Source organism: Anomaloglossus baeobatrachus, chromosome 7 (genome assembly GCF_048569485.1).
Source record: "Anomaloglossus baeobatrachus isolate aAnoBae1 chromosome 7, aAnoBae1.hap1, whole genome shotgun sequence".
NCBI classification, from domain to species: domain Eukaryota; kingdom Metazoa; phylum Chordata; class Amphibia; order Anura; family Aromobatidae; genus Anomaloglossus; species Anomaloglossus baeobatrachus.
In genome coordinates, this window is record NC_134359.1 from 181,655,807 (window position 1) to 181,682,899 (window position 27,093).

The 27,093-nt window shown below is 41.6% G+C and overlaps 1 protein-coding gene across 2 annotated transcripts in view; it reads right to left on the reverse strand.

Annotated features, from left to right (window-relative positions):
* WIPI2 (WD repeat domain, phosphoinositide interacting 2) overlaps positions 1–27,093 on the reverse strand; it is a 738,254-nt gene that overhangs the window by 13,912 nt on the left and 697,249 nt on the right. For both annotated transcript variants that reach the window (XM_075319053.1, XM_075319052.1), the window contains one exon: positions 19,622–19,749. In XM_075319053.1, the coding sequence (XP_075175168.1) occupies positions 19,622–19,749 (128 nt within the window). The remainder of the gene's footprint in view (positions 1–19,621; positions 19,750–27,093) is intronic.

The window sequence follows — 27,093 nt, forward strand, 5'->3', positions numbered from 1 at the left end:
GAACCCCCCAACCTCTCGATTTACAGAGCAACAAACCCCCAGCCCCATATAATATACATAGATCAGACTCCCCCAGCCCTTTATAATAATATACACAGCTCAGACCCCTCAACCCCTTATAATAATATACATGTCTCAGACCCCCCCCAGCCCCTCATAATAATAGACATGTCTCAGACCCCCTCAGACCCTATAATAGACATATCTTAAACCTCCACCCCCTTATAATAATATACGTCTTAGACCCTCCAGCCCCTTATAATAGACAAACCACCCCAGACCCTTATTATAAGACATGTCTCAGACCTATCCAACCTCTTATAATAACAGACATGTCTAAGACCCCCCAGCCGCTTATAACAACGAAAAAAAGCAAGAGATTGTCAGCTCATCGATCAGCTGTTCTGCCGGTTTCTGAAAGGTACCGCGCACGGAAAGGCTGGGCAGCCTTGGAATCCAATGCAGAGAAGAGAAAGTCCAACACAGACTTCAGAGAATTAAAAAGTCCATGTTTATTAGTGATCCATTAAAAAGTAAAATCCGGTTTACAGCAAGAGATGTAACAAGAGTTATTATAGCAGTAGCATGCGACTACGCGTTTCGCCTAACGTCTTAAACATGATTAAGACGTTAGGCGAAACTCTTAGTTCCATGCTACTGCTATAATAACAACTCTTGTTATATCTATTGCTGTAAACCGGATTTCATTTTTTAACGGATCACTATTAAACATGGACTTTTTAATTTTCTGAAGTCTGCGCTGGACTTTCTCTTCTCTGCCTTATAATAATAGACATGTCTCAGACCACCTCAGGCCCTTATAATAATAGACAGGTCTCAGAACCCTTAGCCCCTTATAAGATACACAGCTACACAGACCTTCATATTGGCCCTTACATCCAGCCCATCACACTGCACAGTACAGCAGACCAAGACCACTGTCACCAGCTGTCACCCAACATCCATCTTACCAGCATCTGACTGGCCAGGAGCTCTGTGTCTAGAAGGAGAGAAGCCATGAACCACAGCACAGGAGGTGGAGGGGACGGAGCCTGCACTGAGCTCCGCAGGTCCTGGTTTGGAGAGCAGAGAAGATGCCGTGAATCCACTTCACGCAGATGATCTGCATACCAGGACTTGACAACACAATGTGCTGTGTAGCCACATCTCAAGCGGCCAGGCATGAAAATTTAAAGGTACAGTGCAGCCCGTGGGCCCGGTGAAGAGGGGGGCCCGGCCGACTGGGGTTCAATAAAGCTTAGTAATTACCACAAGCCCCCCCCTTCACTGGTCCCCATACACCAGTTATGGTTCTAATGCCCTGATGGCGGCCCTCAAGGATTTTATTCAGGGGTATAGTAAACATCCTGATCTAATAAATACATAAAGGGAAGGTGTCGTGAAAAAAAATTCAATAACTGAAAAAATGTAAAGTATTAATGTTTCAATATTTTGTTTAATTATTACTATTTGTTTTTAATTGAGCAAAATATAAAAAAAAATTAAAAGTTAGATATTTTCCACTCTTAAACACTAGAGGGAGCAGCTGCTGAAATCCTACTGTAGATCTACTGTACAACTAGCTCACATTACAACTGCAGTAAAAGTGGGTGGAATCTGCTCTCCTGGTTGTGATGTCACACCTCCCTCTCCCAATCTGGGTGTTTCCAAAAGGATAAGGGAAAATGAAGTTTAAGGACACAGTGAAGAGCCATTTTGTTGGTGGCCGCAAAGTGATTCTAATGTCTAAAGTATCACCGAGGACCGCTGACAGTGCGCCACTGTATTTTATGCTCTGCTGTATTCTGTGCTCTTCTGTATTCCGTGGTTCGCCGTATACCACACTGCTGTATTCCATGCTCCTCCGTATACCACGCTCCACTGCATTCCGTGCACTGCTGTATTCCGTGCTCCTCCGTATACCGCACTCTGCTGTATTCCATGCTCCTCCGTATACCGCGCTCCGCTGTATTCCTTGTGCCACTGTTTACCGTGGTCTGCTGTATTCAGTGTTCCTCCGTATACCGCACTCCACTGTATTCCATTGTATACTGCGCTTCTCAGTATACTGTCCTCCGCTGAGCTGCTAGAAGCGGCGGCCCGAGGTGAGCGGGAAGGGGGAGAGTGGAGGTGGTGGGGGAGTGGGGAGAGCGGAGGCAGTGGGGGGAGAGCTGAGGTGATGGGGAGAGGGAGAGGGTAGCAGTGGTGGCCCGGCGCCGGTACTCATACATCCCAGGTGACAGAGGGAAAGTACAGCACACAGCATACGCTGCTGATCTCCTCCCTCCCAGCACAGGGAGCGTGTCCAGTTCACAGCAGAAGCTGTCTGTGTAAGAGAATAGGGTCGGAGTCCAACAACTGTCTTCTATGCCCATGGTGCTGCCGTATCTTAGGTGAGTAACTGTCGTTACTCACAGCAAAGCCAAGATGGCAACACCCAGTGTTTCAGTAAAACTAGCATTAACAAAAATAAACAGTGAATTTAATTTTGTATTAAAAATACAGACAGAAAAAAATTGACAGAAAAAAACAAGATTTTAGGTTGTTATACTGATAATTTTCATTTTTTCACAAAAATGTTGCTTTAGCATCATTTTCTCACTTGTTGAAGGGGTAACACCAAAAAGTGAGAAAAAATTGGACCCCACAGTTTGTTACCCATTTTCTTATGAGCACACTGATACCCTACATGTAGTAAGAAAGTTCTGTTTGGATAAATCACAGGGCCCAGAACAGAAGGAGCAATATTTGAATTTTGGAAAAGCTGAAATAAATTGCTGCCATCATGTTGCATTTGCAGGGCCCCTAAAATACCTAAACCGCAAAAACTCCCCCTCCAGTGACCCCATTCTGGAAACTAAACCCCTCAAGGATTTTATTCAGGGGTATAGTGAGCACTTTAATCCCACAGGTACTTCTAAAAATGTTATAGTAGCACCAAATGTCTCACTTTTAGGCTATGTGCCCATGATTCAGCGACATTGCATCTAGGACGCAGTGTCAACCCTCCTATGGAGGTGCGAGTGCTATCCATGGGAGAACACATCTGTCAGTTTCCATGATCCAGGTTTGTGCCTCTGCGAACTTCAGCTCTATTCTCCCTGCAGAGAACACTCGCGTCTCCGCAGCAATAAATTGACATGCTGCGGCTCAGAAAGGTGTTCCCCATGTAAATTTATGCTGCGGCTCAGGAAGGTGTGTCCCATGTCAATTTATGCTGCGACTCAAAAAGGTGTGCCCCATGTCAATTTATGCTGCGGCTCAAAAAGGTGTGCCCCATGTCAATTTATGCTGCAGAGAAAAGAAGTACTGAGAGCATGGGATTGCTAAAAATCCCATATATTGTGCTTGTACTGTACAACAGAGCGTTTTGGACGCAGCAAAAACGCGCTGTGTCCAAAACGCTGCATACCCTGTTCATGCCCACATAACCTAAAAAGCCAGGCTAGAGAAATAGATAAATGTCAAACACATATATAAATTGTCTCTCCAGGAAAGGAGACAAACTGTAGTGCAGCACCACCTATTGGAAGTAGCGATCCTAAAAGTCAAAAGTGGATTTTTAACAATCCTTTGCATATGACTTAGGATAAATATGCCAGATCAGAATCCCAATTTGCAGACACGGTGTTTCGGGGTGCTTGCCCCTCGTCAGTGCAAAGTATGGGGTGTCTGATCTGGCTCTGAGAAGCTATGTGGGGACCACTCCCCAACATATTTTATACATGCACCCCATTGTGCCTTTCATGTGGCACTAAAGGCTGTTTAGCCTTGTATTTAGCCAAAAAAATAATTAAAAAAACAATGTGGATTCCCCCTATTTTTGATAGCCAGCTAGGGTAAAGCAGATGGCTACAACCTGCAGACTTCTAAGTATGAAAAGGAGGCCTTTCGTCAGCTTGGCGGCCGTTCCTCTTATAGGACACTGGATGGTAATCCCACCATCTCCTTTAATGGCGAGTTGTCAAAGAGTCTGACTATGGCCTTTGAGAAGAGCATCACTCCACGTTCTATTTTTGAAAGCCTACTTAATGAGCATCTCATTGTGCTCACCATGTACTTCTTACCTAAGATCCACAAGGATCTACACAACCCTCTTGGATGACCTATTGTCTTTATGAGCAATGGTTTGTGTAAACTGGCCTGCAGGTTCATTGACCATTACCTGACGCCCTTAGTGTGTGTGCTGCCGTCCTACATCCATGATTGTACACCTCCATAGGGCACAATGATATTCTAAAACAGACCTGGGCAAGGGGCTGCCTGCGGGCCGTATCCGGCCCCTCTACTGTCTGTGACCGGCCCACCCGTCTTAGCTCAGAGTTGGAGGCGTGGCCTGATCTATGCCTCAGCCCCACTCTCACAGCCGGGAGCTCTGTATCCCACAGTGCAGTGATAAGGGACTGCCACATCCCCGCACTTTACCAGCCACGTCCCCTCTTGCTGCTAGTCACTCCCCCTCTGGATGCTGGCCACAGTCTCTCGATGCCTTCCATGGTATCTATGCTGCTGGCCACGCCCCTTTTACGGTCATCCACGCTCCCTATCAATGCTGGACACACACTCCTCGGATGCCTTCCTTGTTCCCTCTTGCTGCTCTCTCGATGCTGGCCACGCCCCCTTTGCCTGCCCCTTCTACCCAGGATCCTCACATTTGACCAGCTCATCTCCACAGCGGTCACTTCAAAAACATCTGTTCTGCAACTGAGGTAATGTGAAACAGTAGCAGCAGGGAGAGTGCAGTGTTCCTGCAGGAGGGGTGAGCAGTGTGCCTGAAGCAGGGGAGAGCAGGAGAGAGTCCAGCACTTTTGTCTTCTCAGGTGCCCCTGTGCCTCCAATAGAAGAAGACAACACACAAGGGACTCAGAGAAAGCAGCCAGAGGAGCCCTCAGGCTCTGCTGCTGCAGTGCTGCCAGCTTGGGCCCTAAGCATCTTTCAGTGCTGCCAGCCTCTGCACTCAGCGCCCCCAGGGCCAGCAGTATGCATGCCCCACAGGCCACCACTGTCAGTATGCATGCTCCAAAGGCCACCACTGTCAGTATGTATGCTCCAAAGGCCACCACTGTCAGTATGTATGCTCCACAGGCCACCACTGTCAGTATGTATGCACCACAGGCCACCAGGGACAGTATATATGCCCCACAGGCCCCAGTAATGTTTATGCTCAATACTGACCCCAGTAATATGTATGCTCCCAACTGACCCCAGTAGTGTGTGTGTCCCCACTGACCCCAGTAATGTCTATGCCCGCCACTGACCCCAGTAATGTCTATGCACCCCCACTGACCCCAATAAATGTGTGTGCCCCTCCGACTGACCTCAATAAATGTGTATGACCCCCCACTGACCTCAATAAATGTGTATGCCCCCACTGAACCCAGTAATGTCTATACCACTTACTGAACCCAGTAATGTGTATGCCCCCCACTGACCCCAGTAATGTGTATGCCCCCAGTAATCTCTATGCCACTTACTGACCCCAGTAATGTCTATGCCCCCCACTGACCTCAGTAATGTGTATGCCTCCACTGACCCCCGTAATTGTCTATGCCCCTCACTGACCCCCGTAATGTCTATGCCCCCCACTGACCCCAGTAATGTCTATGCCCCCCACTGACCCTAGTAATGTATATGCCCCCCTCTGACCCCAGTAATGTCTATGCCCCCCACTGACCCCAGTAATGTCTATGTCCCCCACTGATCCTAATAAATGTGTATGCCCCTCCCACTGACCTCAATAAATGTGTATGCCCCCAATGAACCCAGTAATGTCTATACCACTTACTGAACCCAGTAATGTGTATGCCCCCCACTGACCCCAGTAATGTGTATGCTCCCACTGACCCCCGTAATGTTTATGCCCCCCACTGACCCAAGTAATGTCTATGCTCCCCATTGACCCCAGTAATGTCTATGCCCCCCACTGACCCCAATAAATGTGTATGCCCCTCCACTGGCCTCAATAAATGTGTATGCCCCCACTGACCCCAATAAATGTGTATGCCCCCACTGAACCCAGTAACGTGTATGCCTCCCACTGACCCCAGTAATGTGTATGCCCCCCACTGACCCCAGTAATGTGTATGTCTGTCCCCCACTGACCCCAGTAATGTGTATGTCCCCCACTGACCCCAGTAATGTCTATGCCCCCCACTGACCCCAGTAATGTCTATGCCCCCCACTGACCCCAGTAATGTGTATGTCCCCCACTGACCCCAGTAATGTGTATGCCTCCACTGACCCAGTAATGTATATGCCCCCCCCCGACCCCAGTAATGTCTATGCCCCCCACTGACCCTAGTAATGTATATGCCCCCCACTGACCCCAGTAATGTCTATGCTCCCCTCTGACCCCAGTAATGTCTATGCCCCCCACTGACCCCAGTAATGTCTATGCCCCCCACTGATCCTAATAAATGTGTATGCCCCTCTCACTGACCTCAATAAATGTGTATGCCCCCAATGAACCCAGTAATGTCTATACCACTTACTGAACCCAGTAATGTGTATGCCCCCCACTGACCCCAGTAATGTGTATGCTCCTACTGACCCCCGTAATGTTTATGCCCCCCACTGACCCCAGTAATGTCTATGCTCCCCATTGACCCCAGTAATGTCTATGCCCCCCACTGACCCCAATAAATGTGTATGCCCCTCCACTGGCCTCAATAAATGTGTATGCCCCCCACTGACCCCAATAAATGTGTATGCCCCCACTGAACCCAGTAATGTGTATGCCTCCCACTGACCCCAGTAATGTGTATGCCCCCACTGACCCCAGTAATGTGTATGTCTGTCCCCCACTGACCCCAGTAATGTGTATGTCCCCCACTGACCCCAGTAATGTGTATGTCCCCCACTGACCCCAGTAATGTGTATGTCCCCCACTGACCCCAGTAATGTGTATGCCTCCCACTGACCCAGTAATGTATATGCCCCCCCTGACCCCAGTAATGTGTATGTCCCCCACTGACCCCAGTAATGTGTATGTCCCTCACTGATCCCAGTAATGTGTATACCCCCCACTGACCCCAGTAATGTCTATACCACTTACTAACCTCCATATTTTCATTGAATCTTTGTATTGTTTAACTTACTGTTTGTTTATGAAGGAATAGTATACACACTAGATACACTATTGGGTAGAACTGAGTTAATTATATTAGTCCGGACCTCTAAAACCATCCTAATTTCTCATGCGGCCCCATGGGAAAATTATTTGCCAATCCCTGGTCTAAGGCTATGTGCGCACGTAGCGTTCTGTCCCTGCAGAAATTTCTGCAGCGATTTGAACAGCACACGTGCGCTTCAAATCGCTGCAGAAAGAGTCCGTAGTGGAAAAAAAAAAGCTGATTCCTTGCGCTCTGAGTGCAGCCCCTCCCATAGACAAAGCGGGAACTGCATGCAGAGTGCACGGAATAAGTGACATGTCACTTCTTAGAACGCGCGCTTTGGGCAGCAGCCGAAGCACTGCGCTCTAATACGCCACGTGCGCATGTCTCCTGCATAATCTTCATAGATTATGCTGGGGACGCAGGACGCGTGCAGTTACACTGTGGTGCAGATCGCAGCGTAACTGCATGCAAATATGCAACGTGCGCACATAGCCTTACTCTAGTCTGTATAATCTTAAAAACGACGCTCTGATTATACAACCCAATGAGTCTACTATCAATAATTTTCTCTCCAAAGTAGATCTCCCTAAGATTTCCAAGTCCCAGCTTAAACATTTAAATTCACCCATTTTGACTGAAGAAATTTGCGGGGTTATTAAGAAACTAAAATTAAATAAATCCCCGGGCCCATGAAGTACCCTTTTATCTGGTTTTATATGGTGGCTTGGCCGTTGTTTTTATATCTAGTGCTAACAAACTTTTTACTCATTTATTGTGTTTTATTGAATTAATATTGTATTTATATTTATAAATTTGAAAACCAAGTAGTAATTTTTAAATTGACACTGTCCTATATATATCTACAATAAGTATAGTCTTATTGTTTTACCATTTATTATTTATTTCTATTGCGTTTCTGTATTTGTCCCCAATGTGCCTCCATCTCTCGTTAATACTCTTATTCTTCATGCAAATGACTGCTATATGCGTCTGGTACACTTTTTTTGCTGTCTTTCTGCACTCTTTGCACTCATTGCCACTAGATTGACAACACCTCCTCTTCTGCTTGTCTAGCACAAGCGCATTGTATCTGGTTCCCACGGTAGTGAACTCTGGTCACCCCTCGGTTCCTTGAACTTGGATCACCTCTACCGGTCAGGCGCCCTAGTTTTTTTTTTTTTCTCTGCACTCGCTTCCTATCGGAGCATGTCTCCTTTACAGAAATAGAATGCATACTAAGCATTAGAAAGTAAAAATCCCCGGACGTCTTTTTTTTTTTATAAATAAATGTCCCCCTCTTTTCAGTGGTTTCCTCACTGAGCCCGCTTTTTTGTCATTGTCAGACATTATAAAATTTGTAATCAAAATAATTTGCAATCGCAGTGTCCTTGCAGTTCTATTCCTCATTCTTTATAGTTTTATATATATATATATATATATATATATATATAAATATAAAAAGATTTTTTTCACGTCCCTCTGGATATTCACTCATGATCGCTGTATCTCCATATATAGTTATATATATATATATATATATATATGTATACTTTTTTACACATTGTTTTGAATTTTTACTCCCAATCTCTGTATCCCCATGTACAGTAGAGGACTAAACACCAGTATATTCACCTATACTCCATAGGTTCGCACACCATCTTAAACACATCCCTCACATCCCTTCCCCCCTGACTTTATTAAATAACACGAGGAGCAAGTGTTTTCATGTCTTTATTCATTAATTTATTTATTTTCTATTTTTTCAGTATTCAGTTTGTTGGAATTATCCATGGTTATTGGGATCATGCTGTTTCAGACACTTTTTTCTGTTGCTCACGATTTTTCCATCTTTCCTTTTTTTTCTTCTTTTTATTCTCTCCCTTTTTTTTTTTCCCTTCTCCCTTTTTTTTTTTTCTTCTTTACCATGTGGCTCTGAGTCATCAGCACTGAGTCATACAGGCAGTCCTTAATGGCTGTTTGCTCCTTATATATAGGTCCAAGCGGCCTTGCTGTAATATGATTTGTTTTCCTGAGGAAGGAGACGGATGTCTCTGAAACGCGTAGGAACTGTCAAATAAAAAGGAAATCTTTTAATTTACACGCATCAGTGGTTTTTAGCGCGGCATAAACCCGGTCTTCTCTTCTACCTGTGTAAACTGACATGTGGCACAGATTCCCTAGCTGCAGCATGTCAGTTCATGCTTGTGGAGACGCGAGTGTCTTCAGCTGGGAAAACAGAGCAAAGGTCCACAGCGCCGCAAACCCTGATCATGGACACGGGCAGCTGTGGTCTTCTTGGGAGAATACTTACGTCTCCCCACAAAACACCTTACGTCCAGGACACACCATGTGCGGATCATGGGCACATATTCTAACTCTCAGAAAAACGTGATTTGTACAAAATTCCCAATGGTAAATTCACTGTAATGATGCACAGAGAGTCACTTGTGGTCCAGCGAAGTCCATCTTTTACGCTTCTTTTTAGGCTTGCAGAAATGTACAGTCATCAACAGTTTTGTTCATCTTTGAAAAAACGGACACCACTAAACAGGTGCCAAACAGTCATGAGTAATTCTGCTGCCTCATTAGTGAAGGAATCTGTTGCAAGTTTCACCTGAATTACATATTCCAGAGATGTTGATGGAAACTTGATGTAAGTGCTCAGCATAGAGCACAGGATCAATGGGAATGGATCCAAAATGTTCTGTACCAAAATTGCCACCCACTAGCATTCAACTCTTTCCATAAGAACACAAGTCTCCACTCAGGTCTGTCATCGGTTAACGGAAATATTTGGGGCTTCCACATTACTGGTAACACAAAGGCTCTTAAAAAACGCTATGGCTCTCCCCCTAAAAAAAAATCCAGCAAAATCCAAATGCCCCCTGTCTTCTAAGCCCCACAAAATGCCTAAGCCACAGTTAGTATCCACATGTTTGGCATTATTATAGTGAGGTGAGGACATCTATATGTACGGGGTGCAAGTTTCCAAAAGCACAAGCTAGGCAAAATATACTGGGCACAACAAGGACTTATTTGTAATTTTTTTCCAGAGACTAAATCATCACTACACCCATACATGAATTTCCAGAGGGGTGAAATTACCAAAATGTGGTCACTTGAGGGGATTTCTGGTGTTCTGGCAGTTAAGGGCTCTGCAAATGGATTTTGCAAACTATTCTTGAAAAATTTGTGCTCAAAAAATCAAATGGCTCTCCTTCACTCCTAAGTTCTGTCATGCGGCCGAATACTACTGTAAAATCATATGTGGGGTATTGCTACATTCAGGAGAAATTGTGTAACACATTATGGGGCTTTTTTTTTTTTTTTACCTACTCCCCTTGTGAAAATTGGAAATCCGTGGTCAAAACAAACAACATTTTAATGGTAAAAATGTAATTATTTTTTCTTCACCTCTCAATAGTAAACACTTTTGTGATACACCTGTAGTGTCAATTCACTCACTGCACTGCTGGATAAATTCATTGATGGGTTACTTGTGGGGTGTTTCTGCTGTAATGGCACCCATAAACCATTCCAACTAAATCTGCACTCCAATATGGCACTCCTTCCCTTAATACTGTTTCTCAAAATTTGTTTTCGGCCACAAATGGGGGTATTGGCGCACTCAGAAGAAATTGTGCAACAAATTTTATGGTGCATTATCTCCTGTTATTTTTGTGAATTTGAAAAAATTGGGGTTAAAGCAACAATTTTTTAGGCTAAAATGTATTTTCTTTTTTTCACGGCTCATTGTTATAAAATTCCATTAAACATCAAGGGCTTTAAGATTACAGCCAATTTTGCATTCAAATGGTGCTCCCTTATTTCTGAGTCCTGCCGTGCACCCAAAAGGTAGATTTCTACCACATATGAGGTATCAGCACACTCAGGAGAAATTGCACAATAAATTATATGGTGCATTTTTTTCCTGATACCCTTGTGAAAAAAGCAACAAATTTGTGGGGAAAAAAAGTATTTTTATTTTCACGTCTCAATGTCATAAAATTCTGTGAAGCACCAGGGGGTTCAAGGTGCTCACCAAACATCTAGATAAATTCCTTAAGGGGTCTAGTTTCCAAAATGGGGTCACTTGTGGGGGAGCTCCACTATTTATGCACCTTAGGAAATCTGAAAATCCGATATGATGCTCGCCAATGATTCCAGCTAATTGTCCTTTAAAAAATTACCTTCCCTTCAAAGCTCTGTTGTGCATCCAAACAGTACATTTCTACCACATATAGCGTACTCAGGAGAAATTGCACAATACATTTTATAGTGCATTTTCTTTTGTTAACCTTCTGAAAATTAAACATTTTATGGTTAAAGTAACATTTTTGTGTAAACATTTTTTTTTTTTCATTTTTTCCTTACATATTGCTTTAGTTCTTTTGTAGCACCTAAAGGGTTAATAAACTTTTGGACACAATTTTGAGCAGTTTGAGGAGCGCAGTTTTTAGAATGGTGTCATTTTTGGGTATTTTCTGTCATCTAGGCCTCTCAAAGTCATTTCAAATGTGATATGGTCCCTAAGAAAATGGTTTTATTAGTTTTGTTTGAACAATGAGAAATTGCGGATAAATTTTCAACCCTTCTAACTTCCTAACAAAAAAAATTATGTTTCAAAAATTTCACTGATGTAAAGTAGACATGTGGGAAATGTTATTTACTATTTTCAGTGACATAACTCTTGGATTTAAGGGCATAAAAATTCAAAGTTTGAAAATTGCGAAATGTTCACCAATTTTATCACTATCATGAAGTAGAATATGTAACAAAAAAACTATCTCAGAATCACTGGGATCCAATTGAAGCGTTCTAGAATTATAACCTGTCAAAGTGACATTGGTCAAAATTGCAAAAACTGGCATGGTTAGGAAGGTGAAAATGAGTTCAGGTGTGAAATGGTTAAGGGGGCTGTTCAGGCAAAACAGAATGTTGTCCAAGAGCTGGGATCTCCTGAAGATAATTAGCTTTCCCATACTCATCTGCTGTTAACCCTGGGAAACAAATGTTAACTGATTAGATGCCAAATATTTGATTGCTACTATCTCCACAATGGAGAGGAAGATTTAAAAAAAAAAAAAAAGTTCAACTCTAAGTTACAACTTATGCCCAATTCAAAATGAAAAATTTGGTAATAGGTCCTCCAAGTGCTAGTCTGAAAGATTAAATCACTGTGTTCTGAAAGAAATATAGCTACCCCCAAAAAATAAACTAAACTAATTAAACCATTATATAAGGGACTTTGCCCCTTTAAAAATCGTATAAGCAATGTATGTTTCATTGGTATAATTACTTTTAAAACTCATTTTATTCCATATGAGGAACCTTTACTTGTCCTAACTTGTTGATAGCGCTCGTTTGGCAAGAGCGAGTGTTGCTTGAATCCTAACTATGATGGAGACAGCAGCACACTCACAATGTAGAGACATACCCCTCTTGTATCATAAGCAATGTATGTTTCATTGCTATAATTACTTTTAAAGCTCATTTTATTCCAAATGATGAACCTTTACTTGTCCAGACTTGTTGATAGCGCTCATTTGGCAAAAGCGAGCGTTGCTTGAATCCTATGAATGAGACAGCAGCACACTCACAATGAGAGACATATCCCTCTTGCATCATCACCTTCTGACAGTCGCTGCAGTGAGCGGATGAGCTCCTTAAAAAAACTATTCAAACACTTAAAGGGAACCTGTCAGGTCCAATATGCACCCAGAACCACAAGCAGTTCTAGGTGCATATTTCTAATCCCTGCATCTAGTTACATACATAAAGAGATCTTTAGAAAATGTATTTCTAAAGATCCTTTATGATAGGACAATGAGCACAGGACTAGTCGCAAGGATGTTACTTCCCCTGACTAGTCCGCCCTCTTAGCATGTTAGCACACCCACAGGGGCATGCTAACATGCTATTCAAAGCCCATTGCCTAGTGTCATTGGTGGTGATGTGCATACCTGTGTCCATTGCCACCGTCGATGAGTCCGGCTTTAGGTTCTGTGCGCATAATCAGAAGTCTCCGACACTTCCGGTCATGCGCACTAGACCTCTCTGAAGCTAGGACGCGTACACCCGGCTTCATAGTGCACATGACTGGAAGTGCAGTGACTTCTGATTATGCGCACTGAGATTACAGCCGGCGTCTGATGTGATGACAACGGATACAGGTAAGGCACGTCACTGCCGAGGACACTGGGCATTGAATAGCATATTAGCACACCCTGTGGGCGTGCTAACATGCTAAGAGTGTGGACTAGTCGGGGGAAGCAATGCCCTTGCGACTAGTCCCTGCGCTCGTTAGCATATCATAAAGGATGTTTAGAAATACGTTTTCTAAAGATCTCGATATATGCTATTGGATGTGGGTACAGTTAGGCAGGGATTGGAAATATACACCCAGAATTGCTTCCGTTTCCAGGTGCACATTGGACCTCACAGGTTCCTTTTTAATGCCAGTATTGAAATATTGACAACAGCACCTAAAAGTTTAAAATCGCTCCATTTAGCAGATGCTAGCTGTTCATTATCAACAGCTGTGTATGGAGCCGGGTGTATTCCTACAAAGCCGTCCATAATCTGTCTCCTCCATATACTGTATCTCCGAACTAATCTCCCGCTACACTCCAACACGTAACCTCTGGTCCTCCCAAGATCTCCTTCTCTCCTCTTCTATCATTCGCTCCTAATGCAACTGCCTCCAAGACTTCTCACGAGCATCCCCTGTCTTCTTGAATTCGCTGCCTCAACACATCAGATTATCTGCTGTACTTGCACGCTTCAAACAGAACTTGAAAACTCATCTGTTCAGAAAGGTCTATAATCTCCAAAGACCTCATTGCATCACCACCGCCGGAGCTGCCACCTCACCACTGTGCCGGAACTGTCGCCTGACCAACACCCTCACCTACAGTCTCCTCCTTAAAAGCCTATAGAATGTAAGCCCGCAAGCGCAGGATCCTCTTCCCTCTGTACCAGTCTGTCTATTGTAATTTGTATATGTATTCTTTATGTAACCCCTTCTCATGTACAGCATCATGGAATCAATGGTGCTCTATAAATAAATATTAATAATAATAATAATAATAATAATAGTATTCCAGAACCAGTGCCATAAACCAGTATGGTACATGTAAGGCACATGCAATTGACATGTTGGAAAGTGCTTAAAGAGGTCTGTTTCAACTAAAACCATAAGAAAAATAAGAGTCAAGAAAGGTTTATAGAAAATTTTAATGATCTGAAAAGCATATTTGTTATTTTTCCCTATAACCATTAAAATAATAAATTACTTTGGAAAAGGTTAAGAAAATGTGCTGTTGTCTGAAGCTTCTTGTAAAATCTTAGTCGTCAACTTTCAAAGCGATTTCTGAATACATACTATAAGTGTGTATAGTAAACCGAACGTATGAAAGATAACCAACATAAACAGCAAAGTTTAAAAAATAAATACAAAATTAATGTATTAACCAATTTTACTCCCATGCCTGATCATGCACATTTTATTTATTTTTTATTGTTGGGTAATAATTTTTGCATATTTTTCGCAATTCTCGGTGCTTAATGTGTAAGTTATTTTCATACTATTTTTTTTTTTTGCCGATATCAGGTAATATTTGTGGTAAAATAAAAGAAATACATGTTTTTAATTTTTTTTAGAATCACAAAAGTACAAACAATTTCAGTGTGGTCGGATTGAGTTCAATAAATAAACGGAATAACCTCAAATTCCAATTAAAATGACTATCTTTATTGATATATATTAAAAATGAAAAAAACACCCCGTGATATTGCACACGTAGGGTCACATGAGAGGAGGAGCTGAAATGTATGGGGTCCCTACAACTCCCTAGGGGGACCTTGCTCCTACCTGCCAACGGAGGGTTTGACACCGTAACTGTTTTGGGCGCCCCCGTTCCACGTCGGCTATCCCTCACTATGCCCTAACTAATTAGTGAATTAAATATAAATTAATTACACTCTTGGTGGCCACACACTAGTAATCATGCATACAAGATATTGGTAATTTTCAATATATGTCAGACTACAAAATGCTTCCAAAAAATTGAAAAAAAGAAAAAAGAAAGATGATAATTTTCTATATGTGTCAGACTACAAATTGCTTCCAAGAAATTGAAAACAACTATACAGGACCAAAAAGAGGGGAATCACAACTGAGGCGCCCAGCCATGGATTACCTCTCCATCCACATCTTATATTCATGATCCTTCAGCCTCCTGATGATCCTTGTATCCTGGAAGGGGAAACGCGTCGAGGCGATATAGAGCATGTAATTAAAGGGAAGTAACCATTATTTCTTTCCCCTGGATGTATCTTGTTCACCTTTATATGCTTGGCTTATTAAATGTTTATCTGGTTGTCCTTGGACACTGCACTGTTTGCATACACTTTGCCTAGATTGGGGCTGTGCAGTGTCTATTGAGAGAATATATTCATGTTTGTGATGAGTTTTTCCATGCATGATGGCCACAATATATCAGGACAAGGGAGGGAGTAAAGTTACCAACTGATGGAACGGGGCACATTGTGTTCAGTTGTGATTCCCCTCTTTTTGGTCCTGTATAGTTGTTTTCAATTTCTTGGAATCAATTTGTAGTCTGACACATATAGAAAATTATCATCTTTCTTTTTTTCAATTTTTTGGAAGCATTTTGTAGTCTGACATATATTGAAAATTACCAATATCTTGTATGCATGATTACTAGTGTGTGGCCACCAAGAGTGTAATTAATTTATATTTAATTCACTAATTAGTTAGGGCATAGTGAGGGATAGCCGACGTGGAACGGGGGCGCCCAAAACAGTTACGGTGTCAAACCCTCCGTTGGCAGGTAGGAGCAAGGTCCCCCTAGGGAGTTGTAGGGACCCCATACATTTCAGCTCCTCCTCTCATGTGACCCTACGTGTGCAATATCACGGGGTGTTTTTTTCATTTTTAATATATATCAATAAAGATAGTCATTTTAATTGGAATCACAAAAGTACCACTAAAATACATTTTAAAATTTGTTCCTTCTGTAACAATTATTTTCTGACACAACTTTATATTCTTCTTCATTGACAGGGGCAGAGTTACTATCGATTTGGATTGTCAGCTTTTTTGTTTTCATTTTAAATTTACTTACTTTTTATTTATTTTATCCTGTAACTGGGGCTGATGTACTAGCACATGTCCGCTGGATCAAATGGAGTAGGTGCCATTAGCTTTTCCTATACACAGTGATTGTTTAGTGTTGTGTATACAACACTTGGGAAAGCACAGACGGTATTAAACTGTCCCTGGCTTCGCTATGGGGAGCACAGCTGTGTCTGGCAGATATCTCCCTTCTCCTATACAATAGTTTGATAATAGGTCACAACCCAGACCTTGTTCGTAAATATTAGGAAACACTTATACCGTATTTTTTGGACCATAAGACACACTTTTTCCCCCCAAATGTTGGGGGGGGGGTGCGTCTAATGGTTTGAATGTAGGGCATGGCTGCGGGGAATGAGGGTGCTGCAGTGGAGCAGGTCATCGGGGGCACGAGCAGGCTGCAGCAGCACCTGCCGTGACCACGTGGGCCCGCTCATTACATATGCATGCCCATCCTCCCGCCCATCTCTCAGCGCTGAAGCTGGCACTAACAGGTGGGCGGGGTGATGGGCGGGGACTTGCACATAATTAACAGCCCACCGTGATCACCCCTGGCAACTACAGCCTGGAGTGATCATGTGCGGCTGTATTTATTGCCCCCCACGCATCATCATCAGCGCGGGGTGCAGTGAATCAATGCACTCACCATTCCCCTGCAGCATCGCGATGTCCTCCAGTCTGCCGGCCGCGCTTTATGGACTGGATACTAGCGGTGCTCACAGTGATGACATCATCGCTGTGCGCACGTGTGTCCACACAGCCGCGCCGGCAGACTGGAGGACATCGCGGTGCTGCAGGGAACGTGGCCGGCTCAACACAGCGCTGCCGGCACAGACAGGAGGAGGAGCGACGCTGCATGGAACGAGGAAAGGTGAGTGTAAACGTTTATTTATTTTTTGTGTGTGCCGCAGGATGGGGGTATATGAGCAGGATGATGGGGGTATATGAGCAGGATAATGGGGTATATGAGCAGGATGATGGGGGTATATGAGCAGGATAATGGGGGTATATGAGCAGGATGATGGGGGTATATGAGCAGGATGATGGGGGTATATATGAGCAGGATAATGGGGGTATATGAGCAGGATGATGGGGGTATATGAGCAGGATAATGGGGGTATATGAGCAGAATGATGGGGTATATGAGCAGGATGATGGCGTATATAGCAGGATGGGAGCACATACTAGGATGGCAGTATATAGCAAGATGGGGCTATACCAGGATGAGGGACATAAATATATACACAAGGCAGGAGGATCATTACCAGGATGGGGTACCTTAGTAGAGGATTTGGGGATATTACCCCCATAATAGTGTCAGCAGCAGATCCTCGCCCCATAACAGTGTGTCATGACCACATTTTTTGCTTAAAATTTTATTTTCCTATTTTCCTTCTCTAAAACCAGGGTGCGTTTTATGGTCTGGTGCGTCTTATAGTCCAAAAAATACGGTAATTACTATAAAGTTTTCATTATATATAATGCTATGGGAAGTTTTCCATCTGGGAGTCACAATGAAAGTTAACCTAAGATAATCATTAGATTTAAAATATCATGATTTGAGAGTACAGTCATATGAAAAAGTTTGGGCACCCCTATTAATGTTAACCTTTTTTCTTTATAACAATTTGGGTTTTTTAAACAGCTATTTCAGTTTCATATATCGAATAACTGATGGACTGAGTAATATTTCTGGATTGAAATGAGGTTTATTGTACTAACAGAAAATGTGCAATCCGCATTTAAACAAAATTTGACCGGTGGAAAGGTATGGGCACCTCAACATAAAAGTGACATTAATATTTTGTAGATCCTCCTTTTGCAAAAATAACAGCCTCTAGTTGCTTCCTGTAGCTTTTAATGAGTTCCTGGATCCTGGATGAAGGTATATTTGACCATTCCTGTTTACAAAACAATTCCAGTTCAGTTAAGTTTGATGGTCGCCGAGCATGGACAGCATGCTTCAAATCATCCCACAGATGTTCAATGATATTCAGGTCTGGGGACTGGGATGGCCATTCCAGAACATTGTAATTGTTCCTCTGCATGAATGCCTGAGTAGATTTGGAGCGGTGTTTTGGATCATTGTCTTGCTGAAATATCCATCCCCTGCGTAACTTAAACTTCGTCACTGATTCTTGCACATTATTGTCAAGAATCTGCTGATACTGAGTTGAATCCATGCGACTCTCAACTTTAACAAGATTCCCGGTGCTGGCATTGGCCACACAGCCCAAAAGCATGATGGAACCTCCACCAAATTTTACTGTGGGTAGCAAGTGCTTTTCTTGGAATGCCGTGGTTTTTTGCCTCCATGCATAACGCCTTTTTGTATGACCAAACAACTCAATCTTTGTTTCATCAGTCCACAAGGCCTTCTTCCAAATTGTAACTGGCTTGTCCAAATGTGCTTTTGCATACCTCAGGCGACTCTGTTTGTGGCGTGCTTGCAGAAACGGCTTCTTTCGCATCACTCTCCCATACAGCTTCTCCTTGTGCAACGTGCGCTGTATTGTTGACTGATGCAAATTGACACCATCTGCAGCAAAATGATGCTGCAGGTCTTTGGAGGTGGTCTTTGGATTGTCCTTGACTGTTCTCATTCAACTATGTTGAATAATCTTTGTTTTTAGATCATTTGAGAGTTGTTTTGAGGAGCCCATGATGCCACTCTTGATAGGAGATTCAAATAGGAGAACAACTTGCAAGTGGCCACCTTAAATACCTTTTCTCATGATTGGATACACTTGCCTATGAAGTTCAAAGCTCAATGAGGTTACAAAACCAATTTAGTGCTTTAGTAAGTCAGTAAAAAGTAGTTAGGAGTGTTCAAATCAAGAAATTGATAAGGGTGCCCATACTTTTGCACCAGTCAAATTTTGTTTAAATGCGGATTGCACATTGTCAGTTAGTACAATAAGCCTCATTTCAATCCAGAAATACTCAGTCCATCAGTTATTAGATATATGAAACTGAAATAGCTGTTTCAAAAACCCAAATTGTTATAAAGAAAAAAGGTTAACATTAATAGGGGTGCCCAAACGTTTTCATATGACTGTATAAGGCTGCTTCCTTATTTGATCCTACACTACCTCCCTCTATCAATATTTATATTAAATTAAAGTAATTGGAAACAATACTATATATAATCATGCAGATATTCTGTTAATCAGGGATTAAATAATTTTGTAGCAATAAAATACAATAGTGTATAGCTGCTATTTTATGTAGTTAGATTTTAAAATATCAATGCATATTGAAATACTAACTGCTCAACTGTTTCGTAAGTAGTTAAAAAAAAAAAAAAAGAAAAAAAGTAATGGGCATGCTGTAATTGGTGCCCTACCATGACTTGTTGGTGATGTTGAGTAGGTATCTTTTGCCACTGCAGCAATATAGTTCTTTGAAACAAATGGCCTATCATGTGATGCAGACTGTAAAATTTCATTGGTAGGTTCCATACTTCCATCTAACCTGTTTAAAAAAAAACAAAACATTAAGTGACATTGCAAAAGTATAACAAAGCTACAGCACTATAGTTTTCCTACATTTTTTCTTACATTAATTTTACTACCTCTTCTCCGCAGCTGTGATACGATCGCAAGATTGCATCACAGTCGTATGACCCTCAACTGATGCAGAGGGTCATTAGCATATCTCTTCCGATGCTCTCACATCAGAAGCTCTGTGCAAGTGAAACCATACCCATACTTACACTCTCTAGGTCCTGCACTGTTTCTTCACCACTATCCGGTCTCTCTAGATGAGTTGCAGTGTTGATGTCACTTAAACAGCACTACAGCCCATCACTGAATTCAGCAATTTGTGCTGATTACATCACCAGAGCCATTGAGCTAAGTGACTGGAGGCAGCATTCTCAATCTGATGTCATTGCTGCAACTGATCAATAGAAACTTTGGCAGTGGCACAGCAGCAATATACCCAGGGTGTGTAAATAAAAATCAGTTTATTTTACATGTGACTAAACTTGTGGGTTAAAGTTTGTCGAAAATGGACCACTCCATTAATAAGCATGATATGAAAAATTAATGCATTCATTATTGTTCTGGGTTGTAAGTTCCTGATTCCAGTGTGGGTTGATGCTAAACATAAATAAATAAAGACAATCACCTCCTGAATAGTGATGGGCGAACCCCCTGATGTTCGGGATCGGGAGCCTTACCCGAAAATTTTGCAAAATTCGAAGCCGAAGATAACACAACCTTGTTACATTTATGTAATGGGGCGCGAGGGGGCTGTAAAATAAAGATTGTTATACTTACGGGTCCCACGACACGTCCTGCAGACTCTGTCTCCGGGTAACCACCACTGAGTACAGGACCTTCCATGACGTCATAGCCATGTGACCAGTCTGGTGTGAATGTTGTATAACCTCGTGGGTTACAGACTGGTCACATGGCTATGATGTCAAGAATGGTCCTGTAGCCAGTGGTTGTTACCTGGAGACACAGCTGACCGGTCTCAGCTATCCATTCGGGTGAAGTCTCTGACTGCTCTCAGCTGAGTCTGTGTGAACAGACCTGTGTTTGTCTCCTCGGACAGATGTAGCAGAGCTGAAGATTCTCGCCCGTCTTTGGACTACGTCAGAGGTTTTTTTTTGAGTAATAAAGATGGTGTCCTAAATGTCCTCTGTTTTATTTGTAATAAAATATTTTTTTCTCTGTGTTGTTGTTTTATTTTACTGTTATAATACCAAACAATCACAGACGCTGTCACAGAGTGGGCATCTGTGATTGGATGCTGGAGTAACTTGAAACCAGCCCATGCATTCTAGCATCTAAAATGTATGGGTAGATTCAAAATTACTCCAACAGCCAATCACAGACGCCCATTCTGCGTGACAGCGTTTGTGATTGGCTGTTGGGTCCCTCACACATATAGTAGTGTAAAATTAAATAAATAATTTTAAAAAATTAAGTAGCGCTCCACAGTATTTTTGACTCTTAGCACAGATAGGAGTGGCAGTCTGTAGCCGTCCACTTTATCTGCCTGGCTTTACGTTGACTGGCAATCAAAATACAGGAACCCATTATTTTTTTTTTTATTAAAAAAATAATAATAAAAAAAAAAATTTGTGGGCTTCTGCCATATTTTGATCGTCAGTCCGGTAAAACCAGGCAGTTGGGGGCTGGGATAATCAGCGTGGTAAGGCCGAAGCGTTAAGGGCCCCCGCACTAAAAAACGCAGCTCGCAGTCGCCCCTGGAAATGACGCATTGTTTCATAGTGCAATTTCCAGACGCTTTACCCGATTTGTCCAGCGGCCCTGAATGGCGGTGGCATGCTGGGAAATAAAGGGGTTAATACTAGCTTTGTATTTTCTGCTGCTACTAAGCCCGAAATTCATGGTGTCATGTCAAATTAGAACAGTAACGTAATGTAAACAGTAAAAAAAAACACAACACATAGATTTTTTTATTAGAAATACAACAAAAAAAAAAATTTAGAGACTCCATCTTTATTATACAAAAAATCCTTAGTTCAACGTAGTCCACAGGTAGAGCAATGTCAGCGCTGCTTTATCGGTCTGTACAGACAAGCGTCTCTACAGCGCGAGAAGCAGGAAGACACTGAGGGTATAATTCCACTTGCGTATGACTTGTACGAGTCTCGCATTGCATCACCCGGCACAGCCTGATGCTCTCCGGACACCAGCGTGCAGCTGCACAGAAAAACATGCAGCCAACCTGCCCCTGTCAGGAGAGTGTGCACCGTGCTGGGTGATACCAATGGAAAAAATTGTGAAAACATACCCTGCTGTAACTAAATGAAAGCATAGTGTATATAAACATAGGGTACTTAGTAAACACTGTTTTTGATCAAAAAAAGCATAAAGCTATCCCACCAAACGTCAAGGTGTACCCAGTTGGGATAGTACCTACACTCTCTAATATTAAAACCTTACCATGGGTCTAAAATAGGCCTCAATGTGGCTAAGGGATGAGAGTGACCGGGTCCCAACAGAACACACACAGTCAGGGGGATTCACAGAATGAAATGTCCAGCTCACTGAGAAGGGGGCCACTCCCTGTTTGTACTGAATACAAAAAAACTACATAGAAACAAAAAAGTGAGCCGGAGTATGAGATGGTATACATGGAACTTGTGAGACCATGTTCACACTGGCCATGAGACAAAGAGAAACCAAGGAAAAAATTGTGAAAACATACCCTGCTGTAACTAAATAAAAGCATAGTGCATATAAACATAGGGTACTTGGTAAACACTGTTTTTGATCAAAAAAAGCATAAAGCGGGGGGCGTGGCCTGCTGAGGACGATGTAGGACACAGGGAGAGAGTGCTCTGAGAGCCATTCATATATATCAACTTATAAAGCTATACTGAGGAAAACATTTTCAGGACAATATATATAATTTTATTCAGTATATTTGTTGGAACATTTTGAGACCTTTTTTGACTTTTTTGGTGCTGAAAAAAGATAATTACGGAAGAGGAATTTTGTCAGTTCTGAGGAGCAGCACTTCTGAGAGACTTTGTCTGAGGAGATTCAGAAGGAGAGATATAACTAATTAAAAACGGCTGTTTGAGGAGATCAAGAGATGTTGTGGGACAAATGTAAGTACTAAACATAGAAAATCACCCAAATATTGGTCATTCTCTAAAAAAAAAACAAAAAACATTTTAGTCAAATATCTCTCAGGGAAATTTGACACCTGAGTGAAGAGGTCTATGTGCCGTTTCCATGACAACTCCTCAGTGAATTTCTGTCAGCTCAGCATGAGGCTCATTGAAGTATTTCTTTACTAAAACAGGAGTTGAAGTTAATAAAGACATAGACAAGAGTAGCGGACTTAAGCTCTCACAAAAGCCACATTTATTGACTTATTCTATAAAATATAACCTAATACTGAGCTTCTAGTTCCGATTTCAGGGGAGTTGTGCAGACTGTGTTGAAACTATTTTTGCTAAGCAAGTATTGACAGCTTAATACGTGGCCAGTGACAAAAGTGAAATAGATCTGCTGTGTATTGGTGTTTTTTTGAGTAAATCCGGAGCAAGAATTAAAGTTTCATTGGACCCAGTTGCAAGTATTTCAATAGTAAATCTAATCTGTCCACATTTGCTGGAATAGATAGAGATATACATAGGAGATAGACAGTAGCCGAGTCAAATCACAAAAAAAAATGAGCGATAAATCCTTTAAACAAGTTAATGTAGGTAAACCTGAAAAAATTCATACTAAGTGTTTAGGTTCCTCAACTTCTCAAGTTGTAGAAACAAAAGGAACACATGTTACAAAGGATGCAACAACTAATTCTTCCAATAATTTTGGAAAAATAACTTATACAAAACCTACTGAACATACTCTTCTGATATCCAAATATTCACAGGATTGTAAAGTCTCCACTATGGATACTACTACAGCTGGTACCAATGCAAAAAGGAAAGGGCCAGTTAGCGATTCTGACTCACAAGACTCTCCTATTCATAGTCCAGATAAGACTCGACCTAGAATTGATATGTCTATAAACATGGATGAAATAAAACATTCTAATTCACCAAATACAGAAACAACAAGGATCAATTGCTCAGATCCTTACTTCAATGAGCTTATTAATGCATTCAACTACAATTTAATGCTGGCAATGGATAAACAAACTAAGGCTTTACAGGACACGGTACAACAATTAAATGGCAGAATAAATGCAAACGAGGTCAAAATTGATCAGGTGGAAGAAAAAACAAACTCCCTGGAAAAATATCAACATGATCTAAAAAAAAACATTTTTACCTCCAACAGAAACTTTCAGACCTCAAAGACAGGAGTAGGAGGAATAATGTTAAACTTAGAGGTATACCTGAAAGTGTTCCATCTAATAAACTCCCAGACTATGTTAAGAATCTTCTTCTAAAGATTTTTCCATCTGCATCGGATCTGGAGTTGACAGTTGACCGTATCCATCGTTTGCCAAGACCATCTTTTATTGCTGAAGAAACCCCAAGAGATACTATTTTACGTCTGCATTTTTTTGGTACCAAAGAAAGACTTTTAAAATACATGAGAGAAAAGAAAACCCTTCCATCTCCCTATCTGATTAAAGTATTCAGTGATCTTTCCAAATACACAATGTCTCTTAGAAAGTCATTTTCATCTGTTACCAGCATACTAAGACAAAAAGGTATTCCTTATAGATGGGGCTTCCCTACAAAATTGTTAATTTATCAAAATGGAAAAACCATACCGATTTTCACTCCTGAAGAGGGCACGAAGTTTCTTTCTTCCTTAGGTAACAGAAGAAATCATGAACAACTCCATCATCAACCCAGTTGATTTCACAATTTAAAGTCACTTACTAATGGAGATATTAATTCCAATAATTGTTATGGAGACATTGATCTGAGTCTAACTAAAATCCTCATTTCCAACTTTGGAATTTCTAAAATCCTCATTTACCACGGTTGGCTTCGGAAACTTTCTTTTCCACTAACTTATTCCCCCAACAAAGAGCTTCCATTGTTAGTGGATACTTTGGAAGATCAGTTAGTTTAGTTGTTACTACTACTTATTAGATCTTTAATTTCTCGACTGCGGATTATTTGAAAGATTTTGAAAGATATTAATCTAAGATTATAAGTTCTTTTCGTGTTCTTTGTACTTGTAAACTTTGTTATAATTCAATTACATAGGTTGAGGTCTTGTAGAGTAGCGATTTCTTAAAATAGTAATTCTCTCTTACTCTTTGTTTTCAAGAATTTTATTATTAATCTTGCAATAAGGATATTAGCTATTTAGTTATTTCCTACTGTTTATTATAGATATTCTTAACTTGTTTTTGTTTTTTTTTTTTCTTTCGTTTTTGTGTCCCTCCCATTCTTTTAAGCAGGCTTGCATCTTATGGCTACAAATTTTTTGTCTTTTAATGTTAAAGGTTTAAATAATCCAAGGAAAAGATTTGTCACGTGGAAGGAAATTAGAGATAACAAAGCAGATGTTGTGTTTTAACAAGAGGTGAAATTTGATATATATATATATATATATATATATACATATACACACACATTATTTAAATAAATAATTAATTAAAAAAAAATGTATGTGGTCCCCCCCCGTTTTGACACCCAGCCATAATACAGCCAAAAGCTGGGGGCTGGTATTCTCAGGCTAGACCGATTGTTATTGCCCCCCCCCCGGCCTAAAATTAGCAGTCTATTGCCTCCCAGATTGCAGCATCTGTTAGATGTGACAGTCCCGACACTTTACCAGACTCTTACTGATTTCTCTGGTGGGGTAGCAATCAGGGTAATAAGCTCACAGCTACCACTAAGCCCTAGATTAGTGATTGGAAGGGTCTATGAGACCCCCCATTACTAATCTGTAAATAAATGTAAATAAAACACAAACAATGAAAAATCCTTTATTTGAAATGAAATACAAAAAAAATCCTCTTTCACCACTTCTGTAGCTCTAAAAACATCCCTACAGGTCCAACATAATCCACAAGAGGTCTCACGACCATTCCAGGTCTATCATAGTATCATAGTTTTTAAGGTTGAAGGGAGACTCTAAGTCCATCTAGTTCAACCTGTAGCCTAACATGTTGATCCAGAGGAAGGCAAAAAAAAACCCAATGTGGCAAACAAGTTCCAATGGGGAAAAAATTTCCTTCCTGACTCCACATCCGGCAATCAAACTAGTTCCCTGGATCAATACCCTGTCATAAAATCTAATATACATAACTGGTAATATTAAATTTTTCAAGAAAGGTATCCAGGCTCTGCTTAAATGTTAGTAGTGAATCACTCATTACAACATCATGCGGCAGAGAGTTCCATAGTCTCACTGCTCGTACAGTAAAGAATCCTCGTCTGTGATTATGCTTAAACCTTCTTTCCTCAAGACGTAGCGGATGCCCCCGTGTTCCAGTCGCAGGCCTAGGTGTAAAAAGATCTTTGGAAAGGTCTCTGTACTGTCCCCTCATATATTTATACATTGTGATTAGATCCCCCCTAAGCCTTCGTTTTTCCAAACTAAATAACCCCAAGTTTAATAACCTGTCTTGGTATTGCAGCCCACCCATTCCTCTAATAATCTTGGTGGCTCTTCTCTGCACCCTCTCCAGTTCAGCTATGTCCTTCTTATATATCGGTGACCAGAATTGTACACAGTATTCTAAGTGCGGTCGCACTAGTGACTTGTACAGAGGTAGAACTATATTTTTTTCATGAACACTTATACCTCTTTTAATACTGCTACATCTGAATTCACAGCGAGCACAATAGACCATAACTGCCCACTGTGATCTTCTGGCAGAGACTAAGTGAGCCATGCGATCAGCGGTGACATCACTCAAGTGATTTGCGGTCACCGCTGGAAGTTCCCACGGCCCTCCACCTGTGTCTGCAGGTAACCTAACCTCAGGTGACCTCAGTAAAGTCAGTGACTTCACCTAAGGTGGGGTCACAGAGTTTAATGAAGCACCATGAGGTTACCTGCAGACACAGGTTCATTCTTACTTTCTTTATTTTCCCTTTATTTTTTATTTTTTTTATTTCCCAAGTTGCCGAATATGGATCAATACCTGGAATTCCCTAAGAATTCTCGGCCCGGGCAAGCACTTGGGTACGTTTGAAACCATGTGGATCTGAACTTTTACAGTTTGGGTCCACTCATCACTAATAGAGATGCATTGCTCTGACCAAGTCCAATTTGTATATGGACTGCTCAAAGGGTTGAGAAGGGCAGGAAATTGTCCTCATTAAGGTTGAAGGAGAAAAAAACCTTAGGAAGGAAAAAAGCAACCGGACTCAAAACCACCTTTATCCTAGTAAAGGACAAA